At 39.5% G+C, this 15,654-nt stretch overlaps 1 protein-coding gene across 3 annotated transcripts; it reads right to left on the minus strand.

Moving 5' to 3' along the window:
- Positions 1–3,011: 3,011 nt before the first annotated feature.
- On the minus strand, positions 3,012–14,384 carry MEPE (matrix extracellular phosphoglycoprotein). 3 transcript variants are annotated; one of them, XM_005897795.2, is made up of 4 exons: positions 14,331–14,384; positions 10,779–10,832; positions 9,742–9,834; positions 3,012–4,475 (listed from the first exon to the last, which is right to left on the minus strand). In XM_005897795.2, the coding sequence occupies exons 1-4, from the start codon at positions 14,382–14,384 to the stop codon at positions 3,015–3,017; spliced, it is 1,662 nt and encodes a 553-aa protein (XP_005897857.1). In that variant the 3' UTR covers positions 3,012–3,014. The 3 variants fall into 3 exon arrangements, with proteins under 3 accessions (XP_005897857.1, XP_005897858.1, XP_005897859.1); XM_005897796.2 differs by having other exon boundaries at positions 3,012–4,478; XM_005897797.2 differs by lacking the exon at positions 9,742–9,834 and having other exon boundaries at positions 3,012–4,478.
- Positions 14,385–15,654: the final 1,270 nt, after the last annotated feature.

Genomic DNA, 15,654 nt, shown 5'->3' on the forward strand with positions numbered 1-15,654 from the left:
TTTCCTCATTAAGTTTTTTCTAAGCCTTTATTCCTCCCTCTTCTTTATCTGTTCCCAGCTCCCCTTTCCATGACTTTCATACAGACCCAGCTGTTTCTTCTCCTTTTCCTTTGGGCCAGCTAATACAATATCTTAATGCCAATGATTCTAGGTATCAATATCTTGACCTGCAGGGTTCATCTTGTTAGATGTTGCTTTTGAAATGCAGGCTTCATAGTGTCTTAAAAACTAATGCATCTCGAGTGCCTGATTGAGTGTGTGTCCTAAAGACTGAATGAGGGGACCAGGTTGCTTCTTAGGGATTACAGTGATCGCTCTTTGGTTGTCCCTACAGCCTGCCTTGGGATTTCTTTGGAAGGAATGATGCTGAAGCTGAAACTCCAGTACTTGGGCCACCTCATGCGAAGAGTTGACTCATTGGAAAAGACTCTGATGCTGGGAGGGATTGGGGGCAGGAGGAGAAGAGGATGACAGAGGATGAGATGGCTGGATGGCATCACTGACTCGATGGACTTGAGTCTGAGTGAATTCCGGGAGTTGGTGATGGACAGGGAGGCCTGGCGTGCTGTGATTCACCGAGTCACAAAGAGTCGGACACGACTGAGCAACTGAGCTGAACTGACAGCCTGCCTTCTGCCTTCCAACTCTCCCTACCCCGTCCCATCACCACTACTTCCCTGTCCTATTGTTGGAATGATCTTTCTTTAGCTCTAAAATATATATAGTATCATTTAAGGCATTCAATGGTCAGGTCCTCATTTGTCCACTGGAACTATCAACAGCCCCTCTGCATGTGTCATACCTCAAGGAGGATGGATTTTACTCATGTTTGCTCTTTCCTTCAGCGAGAGTTCATCTTTTTCCACAGAACTCCTTTAATTACTTTTTTTTTTTTCTATGATTGAACTTAGCACATTCTACTTTGTATCTTGTATGCCTGTCTTCCTGACTAAATTACAATCTTGATAAGAGCCAGGAACATCTCTTTTCTTTCTTTTGATCCCCATGGAGTTTTGTAAAATGTGGTCATTCAGTAAGTGTTCTTCAATTGAGCTGAATGTCATCCCAAACAGGATCAGGAATCTTGACTGGTTGTAGTTGCCAAGAGCAGTTTAATTAGGGCTAACAAATCAAAGTAGATATTTACAAGCTGAGAAATCTGATGCAGTGAGGTTGGAGGGAGTAGCAAGTGTAAAAATAAATTCCAGAGCCTGCAGTGATCTTTTCTTTTTGGGCACAAGGTGGCAGACGGTACCCATTTCAGTAGTTGCATGGAAAGCACCTTGGTGAGGTTGAAATTTTCTGCCCTATTTTTGAAATCTATGTTTACTTAAAAACAGAAAAAAAAAATGAAGGTAGTGCAGCTTGGTGGCTGAAACCTGGATTTGGATGAAGCAGAGATCCACTGCCTGACTGCAGGCGGTTCTCCCAAAGCTCTGGTCCTTCTGTTTTGGACTCATCGCTCCAGTCTGCATCATCTCTGAGCAGTGCATCATGGATGCTGACACATTTAGTGTTTCCCTTAAATGGATGAGGAAAATCAAACATTTTCAGTGTTTTGAATAAATATGCATGAATACTGAGGCTGGGACAGAGGAACTAAAATCTGACGAGAGAATTGAAATGCAGTTTCCCCAGTAGGTAGCAGACTAGGACAGACGACCTTTGGAAGATCTCATCTGTAATCACCCAAAGAAAACCTTTGTTCTCTCTGTTAGCTCATTGTTTTTCCTTTACAGCACCAAGTGTTTTTCATGTGATCAGACCAGACCATGTAAAGGTCTGATATAATCTGGGATAAAGCTAGCAGGTCAATTTCAACTTACTTATCTGCAACTTAAATGTTAGTACAGGTTTCTGTGTGCTTTCCTGGTGACTTAGTGGTAAAGAATCTGCCTGCCAATGTAGGTTCTATCCCCAGAGGAAGTAAATGGCAGATGAAAATAGTTCTGTTTTTCTATTATCGCATGCCTTTCCTCCTGGCCACAAAATGGCTGCTGCACCTCCAGGCATCATGTTGATGTTAAACAACGAACAGGGTAAGAAAAGAGGAAGGATGGTACTAACTGTACACACTCTTACCAAGAAGAGCAAAAGCCTTCCAGAATTCTGCTTCCGTTTCTGATCAGGAGGCTTAGGGCTAATTTCCAGAATGGTATCACAGGCCATTAGCTGGGAAAGCATCTACACTAAAGACCAGAAAAAAGAAATAGGCTTGAGATGATTGGAATCAGCCAATGAATAATATTTGCCAAAGTAAGTTTTTATCTTGGTTTTTCATTTGTGTGTCTCCTTCTTAAATTCTCCCTCTTTCCCTCCAGCAAACCCATTCCCCTCTTTGTTTAGAAAGAGGTAGAACTGAGAAAAGTGGTAACATGAACAGTTGTGTCAGGAAGTAAAATTTGTTCTAGAAGAAATTATAAAAGTGCAACAGAGAAAAGAGCACAGAAGGACATGAAGCAGGATATCTTTATTAGAGCAGAGGAGGTCAGAGAAAAAAGGAAATACTGGCTTGAGCAGAGTGGGATGAAGGGAGGCTTTCAAGCTTTAGTCAGTGGATTAATTTCATAGTAGTGCCTTTGCCAGAGGCAGAACTCATCTTGTTGAGTCTTAAAGGAAGCACCACAGACAGTAGACTTTCTTATAGGTCATTTAATTACAGATTATCATATAAGACATATTGTTTTTCATGTCTACAGAGCAAACAACAAGGGGTTTTGTGATACAACCTATTTTTAAATGATATCTATTCAAATATTACCTATTCCATGAATCCTTAATGATTTTTTTTTCCTTAAAAAAGCATCATAACTTTGAATAAAATTTCATAAAGCATCATGAGGATTTCATACTACGACCATTAAGATAGCAATAGTTCTCCCCAGGAGGCCAGGTCTCTTGGCTTATTCAGTTCCTGACTCTGTCCTTCATCTGATCTGCTATCAAGTGGGCCCCCTTGGTACTGTTAAGTCACTGATGACTAAGTGTTCAAATCTTTATCCTGCTGGGATTTTCTAGTCACCATCACTCTCGCTGGAACTGCCACTGTCAGATGACTCACTACTGTCATGCTTTTTAGGGGGGCGAAACCTCCTATTGGAATGGGAGTTCCTGTAACCCCAGGTGCCTTTGCTTTGTGACCCACCCTTGTTCCATGCATAGTTATTTTGTCGGTGGGGCACATAATGATTTTTCCTGCTGTGTGTTGTTATGGTTCCCTCATTATTGGGACCGTTATGGGAACCTATTTCATGTTTAATTTCATTATCAAGACCACGAGGAGGAATGAGCTGGCCCTGACCTTCGCTCTTACTGGGAAATCTTTGTTTCTCCTTTGAGGGCTCTTGATATCTAGCAGAATGCTGTGTGCCTTTTCTGCTGCTACCTTTGCCATTTGGGGGAATTTCATTATAGTTAGTACCTTCAGCTCCATCTCTACTGCCGTCTTTCCTTTGGTCTTTTGAGGGTACGTGCGGGTAGTGAAACTCTATTTCCCCTTGATGAGCATCTTGGCTGCCGCCATCCACTCTGTTTCCTTCTTGCCCAGGGAGTTTCTTAAAATCGGTGCCACCTATGATGTCATTGCTGCCCTCCACTAGGCTTACATCAGTATTTGCCTCTTGGGCTGTTTTACCCCTGGTTCCAGTAGTTTTTCTGCCATTCCTTTCTTTCTCTGGGATCTCATTATAACCTGGTCCTTTTGCATCAGGACTGGTGGTCTCAGTTTCACTTGGGCTGGAAAGCTCTGTTTGAATATCTGTACCTTCTCGGTCAGGATCAATAGCATCTCCTTTACCAGAAATGTCCTTGAAAGGTGGACCATCTCCACTGAAAGGAGAGAGATCATTATCTCCTCTTCCTTGAAGATCAGGGTAACCACTGCCCTCAAAATCACTGGGGATTTTCTTTACTTTGGGGAGCTGTTTTAGATAGTCCATGTTGTGTTGGGTGAGGTGGGTAGATTTGCTTTTTACCGGAATATTCTGGGCTTGGGAATCTCTTTGGTGATTCTTAAGTTGTGAGGGGGCTTTAGCGTAGTTGGCATCTGCTGGAATTTTGCCTAGGACATTCCTCGGTTTGTTCTCTTTGTTTTCTCCCGCCAAGAGTTCAGTCACAGTTCTGGGCTCCATTCCGTGGTACATGCTATTTCTGATGAGAGCTGCGCCATATCCTTCTTGGCTGTGTAGTTTGCGGATAGCACTGTCTCTGTCCTCAGCCCTGTGCTTCCCCTTCGATTCAGGATAAATGGACATCTTTAGGTCACTGTGGGCATTTTCTTTGCTACTGATAATGTAGTCTTCATTCATTGACTGTTTATTTCCCGAAAGACTTTGAGATTTTGTGCTTTTGTTATTTTCATTGGTTCTAGGAAGGAACAAGTCTTCCTCTTTTTTCAGGACGATGTTTTCTTTAGGTGCTGGCTCTTGACTTCTCTTGCCAGAATGGGGAAGAGCAATACCTTTGTTTTTTTCTTCCTGCTAAAGTATAATTTTCAATATAAAGTGATTATTTTATGTTAAGCTTTTAAAATTTAATAATTCTTAGGCAATAATGTTTAAAATCCCACCAGATACTTAATAAAAAGAATCTTTTAACTCAAAAGAGATTTGTTGGTAGAGATAATTTTGAAATGGCCAAAGCAGGTTTCACAGAAAAAGAAGAATGAACAAGGCTTTAAGAGTGGGTGAGATTCAAATACATGAAAAGAAAATGGTGAAACTGTCCTAAGATTAAGTAGCATATTCAAATGTTTGGAAACAGGAAACATTTGAAAGATAATATGAATAAAACTATAAGGCTGGAGTAGAGAAAGCCAAAGGGAATGATAAAAAGGAGAATCCTAAGGGAAGAGAAGTAAATTTTGAAATATAGATTAGGGCCTGATTTTAAAGGAGGATCTGAATTTAAGGAAGACAGAGCATGGTCCTCACCTTGTGACCTTGAGACATTTCAAGTGAAATGGAGTTCATCTTTCAAACGTGATTATTCTCTCTCTCTCCCCCTCCCCACACCCCTATTCTCTCTCTTTGTTTTGGTCCTGGCCTTCAAAGGTATAAATATTTTCCTCTCTTCTTTTTCCTTTTTTTTTTTTTTTTTTTACAGAGGATATACAAATAGAAGTTGTAGGTAATACTGAGCTTCTGACATTCAAACAAAGGATCTTGCAACAACTGTTAGTGACCCTAGTTATTGTCTGAAAAGGTAATCATTATCTTTATTTTCTTCCTCTTTTGTCATGTAATAATCCAAATTAGATAGTCTAGATCAATAGTTTTCAAATTTAGCACTTATCAGAACTATTTGGAAGGCTTACTAGAACAAAGATTGTTGGACCCAATGGCCAGAGTTTGTGATTCTGTAGGCTTGGGGTGAGGCTCTAGAATCTGCATTTATGACAAGTTCCCAGCTGATGTTGGTGCTGCTGGCTTGTAACCACCCTTTGAGAACTACTCTTCTAGATCATAAGTTTAAGTAGTGAAGGCCCAGATAAGAAAAGCCCCTGAGAGAATAATGGGATGAAAAAAGAGAGTGGAGACGAAGAGTGTTTATGCTTGTGCCTCAGTTTTTCCTTTTCGGGAAGAAGGTCTGTAAGGATGCAGCTTCATAGACAGCACCTTACCAACCTGAGGTACAGCCAAGGTGCAAGAAGCTTGAACAACGTGGTCAGGAAGAAAAGGGACTGAGATTGATTTTGCCCACTCACTCTTTCTCTGTGGCACAGGCTAGACATGGAAGCATCTGAGAGTTTTCAGGAGCTTACCAGAGGGAGTGAAGTGGCTCTAAAAGGAGCAATGTATTTAGATGGAGCATATATACTAGGAATAATGTGAGACAAATGCAGACAAAGAGGGATCTACCTTGTCCATGAGATCCAGGAGAGGCTGAATCCCCACTGTCCCCTCCATCACCCTAAGACTGTACTGTTTGGTCCTAAGCCATTGTAGCCAGTGACTTGGCAGGGCAAGCAGTATTGTCCCTTCCGTGTCTGAGGATGCCATGACTTCCCCTCCACTAGTGTATAAGCCACGTGTGTACATTTGGTGTATGGTATGTAGTGGATTAGAGAAGGAAATGGCAACCCACTCCAGTATTCTTGCCTGGAAAATCCTATGGACTGAGCAGCCTGGAGGGCTACAGTCCATGAGGTCGCAAAGGATTGGACATGACCGAGTAACCTGGGCACATGTAGTGGATGGTGTCAAGCCATACCTGACTCCCTCGTATGCACGCTTGCCATCTTAGGGGGAGATGGCAGAAGTGAGCATCTGAGCATTTTTATCCAAAAGAGACTGAAGTCTTAAAGATTAGATAAACTTAATTTAAATAGGTTGAATTTAAATTAATTTCTGCATACTCCCTCCCCATTTATTAACACACGGGTAAGAGCTCTTGAGCAACAGAACAATTATAGACAGAATAAATAGCATACTTTCCCTCCACCCCAAGCTTGTAAGGTGAGCTAAAATTTACAACACTACTACATAAACCTTTGAACTGGTGGATAACATGAAATCAAAATAAGAGATATTTATTGAGGGACTGAGACATATAAGAAGTTGGGCTGGTGTTTTGTGTTCCAGGCAGTACCTGATGACTTATTAAATGGCAGAGGTAGTGGTCCTACAGGGTTTATGAAGTGTGGGGGTGATGTGGTGGGGCAGAGACCTCACATTCAGTCAGGGTTTGCACAGACATACAGAGTGTCAGAATTTCAGGCAGAAGAATTTGGTTTTATTTTATAGAGGATGGAGAAGCAGTGATGGTGTATGAGCAAGAGAGTAACAAGGAGGAATCAAGCTAAGAAAGAACAGGTAGGAGTCTGCTGCAGTGTCTAAGAGTGAGATGTAATCACGTGGATTAGGAATATGCCAAAGAAAAAAGTTATGAAGAAAAACCTTCTACTGGTGCCCAAATAGAAGAAGGGGAAATGGCAATCCACTCCAGTACTCTTGCCTGGAAAATCCCATGGATGGAGGAGCCTGATAAGCTACAGTCCATGGGGTTGCAAAGAGTCAGACATGACTGAGCGGCTTCTCTTTCTTTCTTTTCTTTAATAACTAGAATGTTGACATGCAATAGTGAAAGCAAGAAAAAAGATAACTTTTATATTAGATATATTGCTGTTGAGAGACTATAGAATCTGAGCTCCAAATGCAACATTCAGTTAGAGACAGAGTTTGGTGTCCCAGCCTCCCAGCCCACGTCCTTCACACATATGACCTATGGTCAGCTGGTCCATCCTGGAACATTTTATCAGCTAATTGCTTGTTACTTTTCATGTCAGATAATTTCACTTAAGGATATTCTAATTTTTTTTCTTTTTTTTTTTTAACTTGCAACCAGTAACTAGTATCCCTTTTTTCCTGATGAAACAGTCATTAAGGTTATTTCCTCTTTCATGTACAACCCTTCTAGGAAAGGAAAGGTTTCCTCCATATTCACTGAATGCTTTGTCTTCACCAGGTTGACATGTGCAGGTCGTTGTTATTAGGTCACTAGATACAGATCCATCCTCAAATAGGAGTACTGTTCTACTTGGAAGTCTGCCTGCTTTTATACATAAATCTTATTAACGTTGGAGGCAGAGGGTAATTGTCAAGATAAAAATGATTTATGGGGGTGTCTTCTATTCTCTGAGCCACCGTCTGCCTGCAATGTGGGAGACCTGGGTTTGATCCCTGGGTCAGGAAGATCCCCTGGAGAAGGAAATGGCAACCCACTCCAGTACTCTTGCCTGGAAAATTCCATGGCTGGAGGGGCCTGGTGGGCTACAGTCCATGGGGTTGCAAAGAGTCGGACACAACTGAGTGACTTCACTTCACTTCACTTCTTCTATTCTTACGAAGCTGGCTAATATGAAGTACACAAACATTTCAATGTGTAGTATTTTAAAGATATAATTTGAAATGACTTATTTTGGGGAGTTATTATTTACTAATCTTTTATAGTGGCAGGTACATTCTGAAAATAAGTGAGGTTTTCTGATGAGGGAAAATAAAATACAAAAGCTTTATAATGAGTTATTTCAGAATAAAAAGTATTTTAAACATTTGACTTAAGACATTGCATCTGGGAAAGTTTTACCTGGACGTCTATACTTTCCTTTGCAACCAAGTTCATTAGCTCACTGCTAATAGAAACTTTTGAGTTAAACAGGTACTCTATAATAATCCCTTCTTAATTTTTCCCCCTTCCTATTCTGAAGGGGGAAGGTTTGTTTTATATTTGATGCTTTTATTGCTTTTGAAACAGTAACATGCATACTAATAACTGTGTAAATTTATTTAAAAATCAAACAGAATTCTTTTATAAAAAAAGTTAAACAACTTCTAAATTGTGGTATATGATGGTCAGTCATTTTGTGTTTGCTTACGCCAGTTGACTTCTGATTGCATTGTTGATTGTATGATGGTTGAACAGTGAACACATCCATTGGCCAATCTTCTTTCCTATATCCTGCTTTCCTATCTCCATGCCTTGGCTCACGTTATTCCTTTCATGGAGAATAGTCTCTCCCACACAAATGTTTGCTCAAATCCTACTCATCCTCTAGCTCAATTATTTCAAATATATAGCTTTCCGTGAGCACCAGTTTAGGAACTGATCTTTTCTACTCCAAGCCCTAAAGCATGACTTTTGGGGGTACCACTCAGATAGCACTTTCTTTTTCAGGTTATAATCATTTTTGTAAGAACCTTTTCTTCTTTTCTAACTCTGAAATCCTGGGAAGAGTTAAGTTTTCTCAATCATTTATCTCACATAATATCTTGCACAATAGGAAGCACTCAACATATATTTGTTACAACCAATAAGTTTAAAAGACACTGAGTCTTAGAGATGTTAAGTCTTAGAGATGCATTTAAAGAATATTGAGCAGAACAAAATAACATTCTGAAGGGAAACTGCTACTTTTATGGGGAATGAAGCCAGATTTGGGAAAAAAGTAAATAGTCATTTTGCTGATGGCATTTTAAACTGTTTCTAGCTCTTTGGCCAATGAATTTACAAAACGGGACTGAGTAAAAAGAAGTATTGTTTTATTCCAGTGACAGAGCGCTTATTCTTTCTCTTCTAAGCATCCTGACACAGATAGTGTCATCTGTAGAATTAATTTAAGGGACATTAAAATGTGTCACTTTTTCCTAAAAAAGGTCAAAATTATTTCCTTTTAATCCCTTCCCCCATAAGAGCATATGATACATTATGTCCAAAAACCTCCTTATAAAGGATCAAACTTCTCAGTGTGATGAAAAGCAGAGAGATTACACTGCTGACAAAGGTCTGTATAGTCAAGGCTGTATATGTGTCTTCCCAGCGGTCATGTACTTTTGAGAGAGCCGGACTGTAAAGTAGGCAGAACGCCAAAGAATTGATGCCTTTGAATTGTGGAGAAACTTTACTTTACTCAGAAGCAATAACATGAAAGCAATAACAGAAGCAATAACATGAAAAACTCATGGGTGTCTGGGGCCCACCAGCATCACATGTGCTATGGCAGGTCTTGAAGCAGGGCAGGGTTTAGGCCAGGGCACGAGGTGGCCTGTCTGTATCAGGAAGACTCTGGGACACAGAGGTCCATAGCAGAGATGCTCCAGGAGCCTGGGACCAGGGGAAAAGGACAAAAGCACCAGCGAGAGACAGAAACTCCAGACCAGACGAAAGTAAACTGTCTGCCTTACAGTTTCTCCTGGTGTTGATCCAGAGCTGGCTCAGGATAAGGATCACTGGGATTCGGCTTACCTTCATATCAGTTTGGTTTTTCCTTCCAGACGAGGTGGAAACATACTTAAACATATAATACCCATGTTTCTCATGGTGACCCTTGTACGTTATCTACAAAAACACAACATTGTATTAATGTGGGTTTATCTCTTATTTAGAAGTTTTCTGGCTCTCTTCTTAATAGTACAAGATATTTTTAACTCCAATGAAGTCTACTTATGCATCTAACAGATGGTAGTACTTCTGATAACCACAGGAGGGCGTATGTCAGCCAGTTCCCGAAGAGAGCAGCTTGTTTCGTCTGTCTCTAAATCGGTTTTCCTTGATGATGAGTATCAAACAGCTCTCTCCCCCCAGAGTGTATCAATTTTACTATCAAATTTAAATTCAAATGGAGAATTGGTAATATTTTCAGGTAGGAGAAGGCAGGGGGATGAGGAGAAAGGCAGATTTTACAGAATTCATGCTGATGTCAAAATTGGCAAAACTCACAGCATAAACATTCAGGCTCTTAAGCTTGTAGTTTTTGCCTTTGTAATTTTAAGCTAAGATAGAGAACAGAAGATTGTTAGTTTTTAGAACAGAATTTTCTGAGACTGCCAGAAGAAACCCTGCTAAGCAGAAGTAAACTGCAATTTGGTGACATGAAATACTGAGAGTTCTTGTTTAACTTTCTGGTTGCATGTGAAAACTAACTCCATGTACACAGAATTCCTCATAAAGACTTGTTAACTCACTTCCCTTTGTTTTCTCCCTCATTTATTACTTTGTTATCATGTACATGCATGGGAAAATATTGTTTGCTAATAGCAACATCCTAGAGTTTTATCCCTCTGAAGGAAGAAATCACATGAAGAGAAACAAGTTCCCATTCAGAAGGCTTTTTTCTTTTGTATCACACATTGTGTGAATTAAAGTGCCAAAATTATGTTGTGTAATTTTCCATTTCCATTCTAGGTACACAGGAATATTTTGGCAGTTAAAAATTTCCCCGTATTGACTTTTCTCTTTATAGAGTTGGAAGAGGTGTATTTAAGAAGAATAATTCTGTTTACCCTCTGTTCTTCCACATAGTCTTGCTTCTTTTTCTCAGCCTGTGGTTGCAATGTCTGAAAGGAAACAAGAAATAAAACATCACCAAATATTTCTTCTTTCATTCATTTCTTCAAACAATAAATGTCTCCTTTATTTTTCTCTCACTCAGTGCTCAGTGCTCAGCCACTCAGTCGTGTCCAACTCTTCGTGACCCCATGGACTGTAGCCCACCAGGCTCCTCTGTCCATGGAATTTTCCAGGCCAGAATACTAGAGTGGGTTGCTATTTCCTCCTCCAGGGGATCTTCCCAACCCAGGGACCAAACCCAAGTCTCCTGCGTTGGCAGGAAGATTCTTCAGCGTGCCACCTGAGAAACCCTTTTCTCTCACTGGGTTATTCAATGTAGAAAATCATTCTGACCAGAAGAAGATGGGCACATACATCACATTTGTTTCTTCATTGAAGGAGGGTGCTGACCTTCCTTCCTAGAGGAAGGCAGTGCTGTCTCTACTACAGAACCTCGTGCAGTGCGGGAGAACAGCTGAGTTGGGAGGGGTGGCCCTCCAAGTGAAAAAGCTTAAATGTCATTTGTATCCACTGAAAAATTTTCCCTGGCACACTGGAAGTGTTTGGTATCAGTGAACTAAAATCAGAGTTGAGTGAGGTGTGGATTGTGTGTGCATTGATTGTATAAGTTCAGTCATTGCTCTTAGAATTAGGATATGATGCTCCTGATGGTCCATCAAGAGTGAAGCCATGGCCCTGCACCAAAGGGGAAGGAATACACTGGAGAGGGGACTTTAGTGTTGCCAGTCACCTGGGCAGTTTTTTCTTTCAGGGAAAGGGAAAATGACATTTTGAAAGATTGTATTGTATAGAATGTGAGTTATAGAATGACACTATGAACCATTAAGCTTTCTGTTACTTCCACTATCAAAAATCCAGAATTTTACCTAACAAAAAAAAAAAAAAAAGAAAATTACTTTTTTTTTCAATTTTATAGTAATTTTTACCCCCTAAGGCATATTTTATAATTCTACCCTTTATTGCCCCCTCCTTTTGTTGGTTCTTATGCAATCATGTGCATATAAATTTAGAACATTGTATTATTCCTCAGAAATATCAAAAGAGCTTAAATAGTTCTGGAAATAGTGCTATAGGAAAGAAAAAATATTAAAAAATGATATAGGTACCTATTAAGCAAAAGAAAGAAATGATAGTTTGGGGTATTCAGTATCTTCTTACAGAACACACATGCAACGTGTTAAAAACTTACATGATAGTATAGAGCACCTAAATATAGTTCACAATAATAAATCATGAACTTGTAACAAAGTAACCTATAACAAAGTCTTTATGGTCTAATTACATATTGATGATTATTAATTGAATTGCATGGCCCAACAATCATATTTTACTTTTTCCACTTAAAATTTTGTTTTTGAAGGAAACAAGAATGTTACCCCTAAATATGCCTTTTAAAAATGTGAACCACTGAAAAAGTCTTCTTTGAAATTGTTACAATATTGTTTCTGTTTTATGTTTTAGTTTTTGGCCACAAAGCTTGTGGGCTCTTAACTCCCTGACTAGTGATCGGACCTGTACCCCCTGCATTGGGAAGCGAAGTCTTAACCACTGGACTGCCAGGGAAGTCCCCTAAATATGTGTTTTTGACATAATTATTTTGAGCTGAAGGCAATTAAGAAATAGAACATGTAGAAAAAATTTCCCTTTTTCTGCCTAAAGGTAGGGAATAAATTCTTCTTTTACTAGAGACAATCTCTTATCAGTCTAGAGATGGCACAGAGGGATATGCAAACAAATCTTGTTAAACTAATCTTAGTCCTAATTACGGAAGATAAGAATTATCTAATCCTATCCTGTTTGTCCTGTCAGTTCTTCACAATATCTTATTACTTTGTCTAAATGGTATTAAAAACCTCCTGCCCTCGCCATGTCTTTCAATCCTCATTCTTTTGTAAAGGCTTCCATGTACAGGTCAAATTATTAAAAAAAATTTGTGTTCTCTTCTCCTGTTAATCTGTCTTTGTTGGTTTCATTTTCAGATCCAGCCAGAGACCCAAAGAAGATTGAGGAAAACCTTTTCCTCTCCTAGAGTTTGAATTTGGATTATATTTCCAGAACATAAGTAAGTGGCTCAGTATACACTGATTTCTGATATGCCTAATCTGTAATTAAATAATTTAGATAATTACCCAAATAGAATCCATATCTGAAAGAAAACATCACATATAGCTATTTGTAATTCCAAATTTGTCTTTGTATCCTTGCCAAACCTCTTTCACTTGAAATCTGCACCCCTCCTCCTCCCGCACCCCCTCCCCACCCACTTGGCAGTTCTGCCCTTGAACGTGGCTCTGAAATGGAGATGGCCTTGTTTCCTTCAGAGGAAGAAGACTGGCATCCTCTCTTGACCAGTGGTCAGTGGATTGGTGTTGACTTAGCACATTTACTGGAAAATGGTCAGAGATACCACTCCAGCTGTTCTTTGGAATGTGTTGCTCAAAATAGACCCATCCTCGGCGGGTGGGATTGAGCTGGGTCAGCAGGACCCACTCCATCCTTCTCATGCCTAAGCACGTACCCCTGTGGCCCTGACTGAGCAAAGTCAGTTGTGTGTATTGGGCCTGGCAGATGTCTATTTTAAGCCATATGCACTCCCACAGGTCTGTTGGAGCATGCGTGCTGAGAGGGGATCTGTTTTCTCAACTCCTACTCTCCTCTGTGGCTGGCATGGCTCATGCTTGTCAGTGGTCGCTTACCCACTCTCTCAGGACCTGTATGTAAGTTTTTCTCTGACAACAGAATGACCACTTGCTTCCACGCTTCTCCAACTGAAAAGGTTACCCTGAGAAGTTAGGATGTTTTTCAGACATTATTTTATGAGTACTGTGTCTCCTTGGCAGAAAATATCTGTAACACTCAGCATTTTCATAAGACGATTTAGTCACATCCTGTTCATCTGCATGAACCAAGGAGAAGAAAAGACACAGAAGGAAACTGGAGCTTGATTTGGGTTAAGCTATGGGGAACTTCTTTCCATCTTTAGCCTTGCTGATGAAGAGAAAATCACTACCAGGATCTCACAGTGTTGGAATGTTGCAAGAATTACAGAAAAGCTCTGGTTCCTTTGTGTAGTATTGCAGTTATACAGTCTAGTTGCTTAGCCTTAGAGCATCCAAGTCAAACCCTTTCAGATTTTGGTAAAATACTGAGAAGTTCTTTTGACATGTTACAATTTGAGTATATTTGCTCATTGGCATTAGCTGATTGAAACACTGTGGCTGGCTATTGGTTTTCTTGAAAATGTTCTTTCTGGTGCTTCTCCAAAGGCAACATGTGGACATCTTATAATTCTTCTTGCATGTTCATTCAGGGCCTCCTTGGTGACAGACATTTGTGCCAAATGTTGAATACTTCCTCTGTGTTTGGTATTTTATTGTAACTGAACTAGCTAAGTGCTACTAGTTTACAAAGATGTTGCTTAAAGGAAAAATAGATAAAGAGAGCAAGAGATTATATGATGTGCAACTGAATTTGTAAATGCTTACTGGTGCTGCCAGGGTCAGGCTGAAAAGGAGCAGTTCCAAACAGAAGATTCGCATCTTTGAGGATCTCTGTAAAAAGACAAAAATATTTTACCCTAAAGTATTGCTGGTTATGGACGGTAGCCATAAAAATAAATAAAATACGAAAGTCTATACAAACAATCATCCCCTTAGCAGTCCATTAGTCGATTTTCTTTTGTTTAAAAAAAAAAAAAACTGTATATAATTTAAATCTAAGTGTAGAAACTTTAAGAGCTTTCTTATGTTTAATCATTCCAATGTGAATGTGAAAATTGTCCAACATTATTAAAACAATATAGAAATGAATTTATAGATATTTATTTACTCTATTGTCAGCCCAAACTTTTCCCTTTTGTCTTTAGAGAGAAAATTTAATTGAATTATTTATATAATTCAGAATAATATTAAGCAAAGAGTTAGTAAACTTGAAGATAGATTAATAGAAATGTAATTTGAACAAGAGAGGGAAAAAAGATTTTTAAATGACCATTTTCTTTTAGCCCTTTGTAAGTGTATTCAGCTTACTCAGGGACCTGTGTGATGATAGCAATGATCAACCCAGAATTCTATATCTTAGAGAGGAAGTATAGCAAAATTAAGAACTGGGGTTTTAAAGTGAGATTTGTGTTTGTGTTCTTGGCTCTGTTATTTAATAGCCAAGGGACCCTGAACAAGTCATTTACCTCATTTGTAAGATGTGAGTAGTATTTGTAGTTACATCTGATGAAAAAACTCGTAGATAGCTCTTTACACAAAGCCTGGCACATAGTAAGTACTCAATAAAGGTTAGCTATTGTCGTTATTGGAGAAGGAAATGGCAACCCAGTATTCTCCAGTATTCTTGCCTGGAGAATCCCAGGGACAGGGGAGCCTGCTGGGCTGCAGTCTATGGGGTCGCACAGAGTTGGACACGACTGAAGCAACTTAGCATTGTCGTTAAAATAAACAAACAGTTAAAAAATAACATTAAGTTAGTGTAGCAACTCATAACAGACTAAATGAATCTGCCAGGATAGCAAGCTCCACTGTGAGGAATGAAATCTTGTTTGCTATCAGCCTGGTGCCCAAATATATATCCTCATACTCATTAGAAAAGTATATGAAGTGGGAGCCACCTGTGACCTGGAGACCAAGACAATTTATATAATACCTATTTTAATAGCTAACATTTACTGAAAACTAAAACGAGCCAAACACTGTTCTAAAAATTTGACATGTATTCAATTATTTAAGCTAACAATAACCCTGTGGAGTGAGGTAGCATTACCAGTCCTGTTTTATAGATTAGGAAATAGACACAAGTTCA

The sequence above is a fragment of the Bos mutus genome, chromosome 6 (assembly GCF_027580195.1).
Source record: "Bos mutus isolate GX-2022 chromosome 6, NWIPB_WYAK_1.1, whole genome shotgun sequence".
NCBI classification, from domain to species: Eukaryota; Metazoa; Chordata; class Mammalia; order Artiodactyla; family Bovidae; genus Bos; species Bos mutus.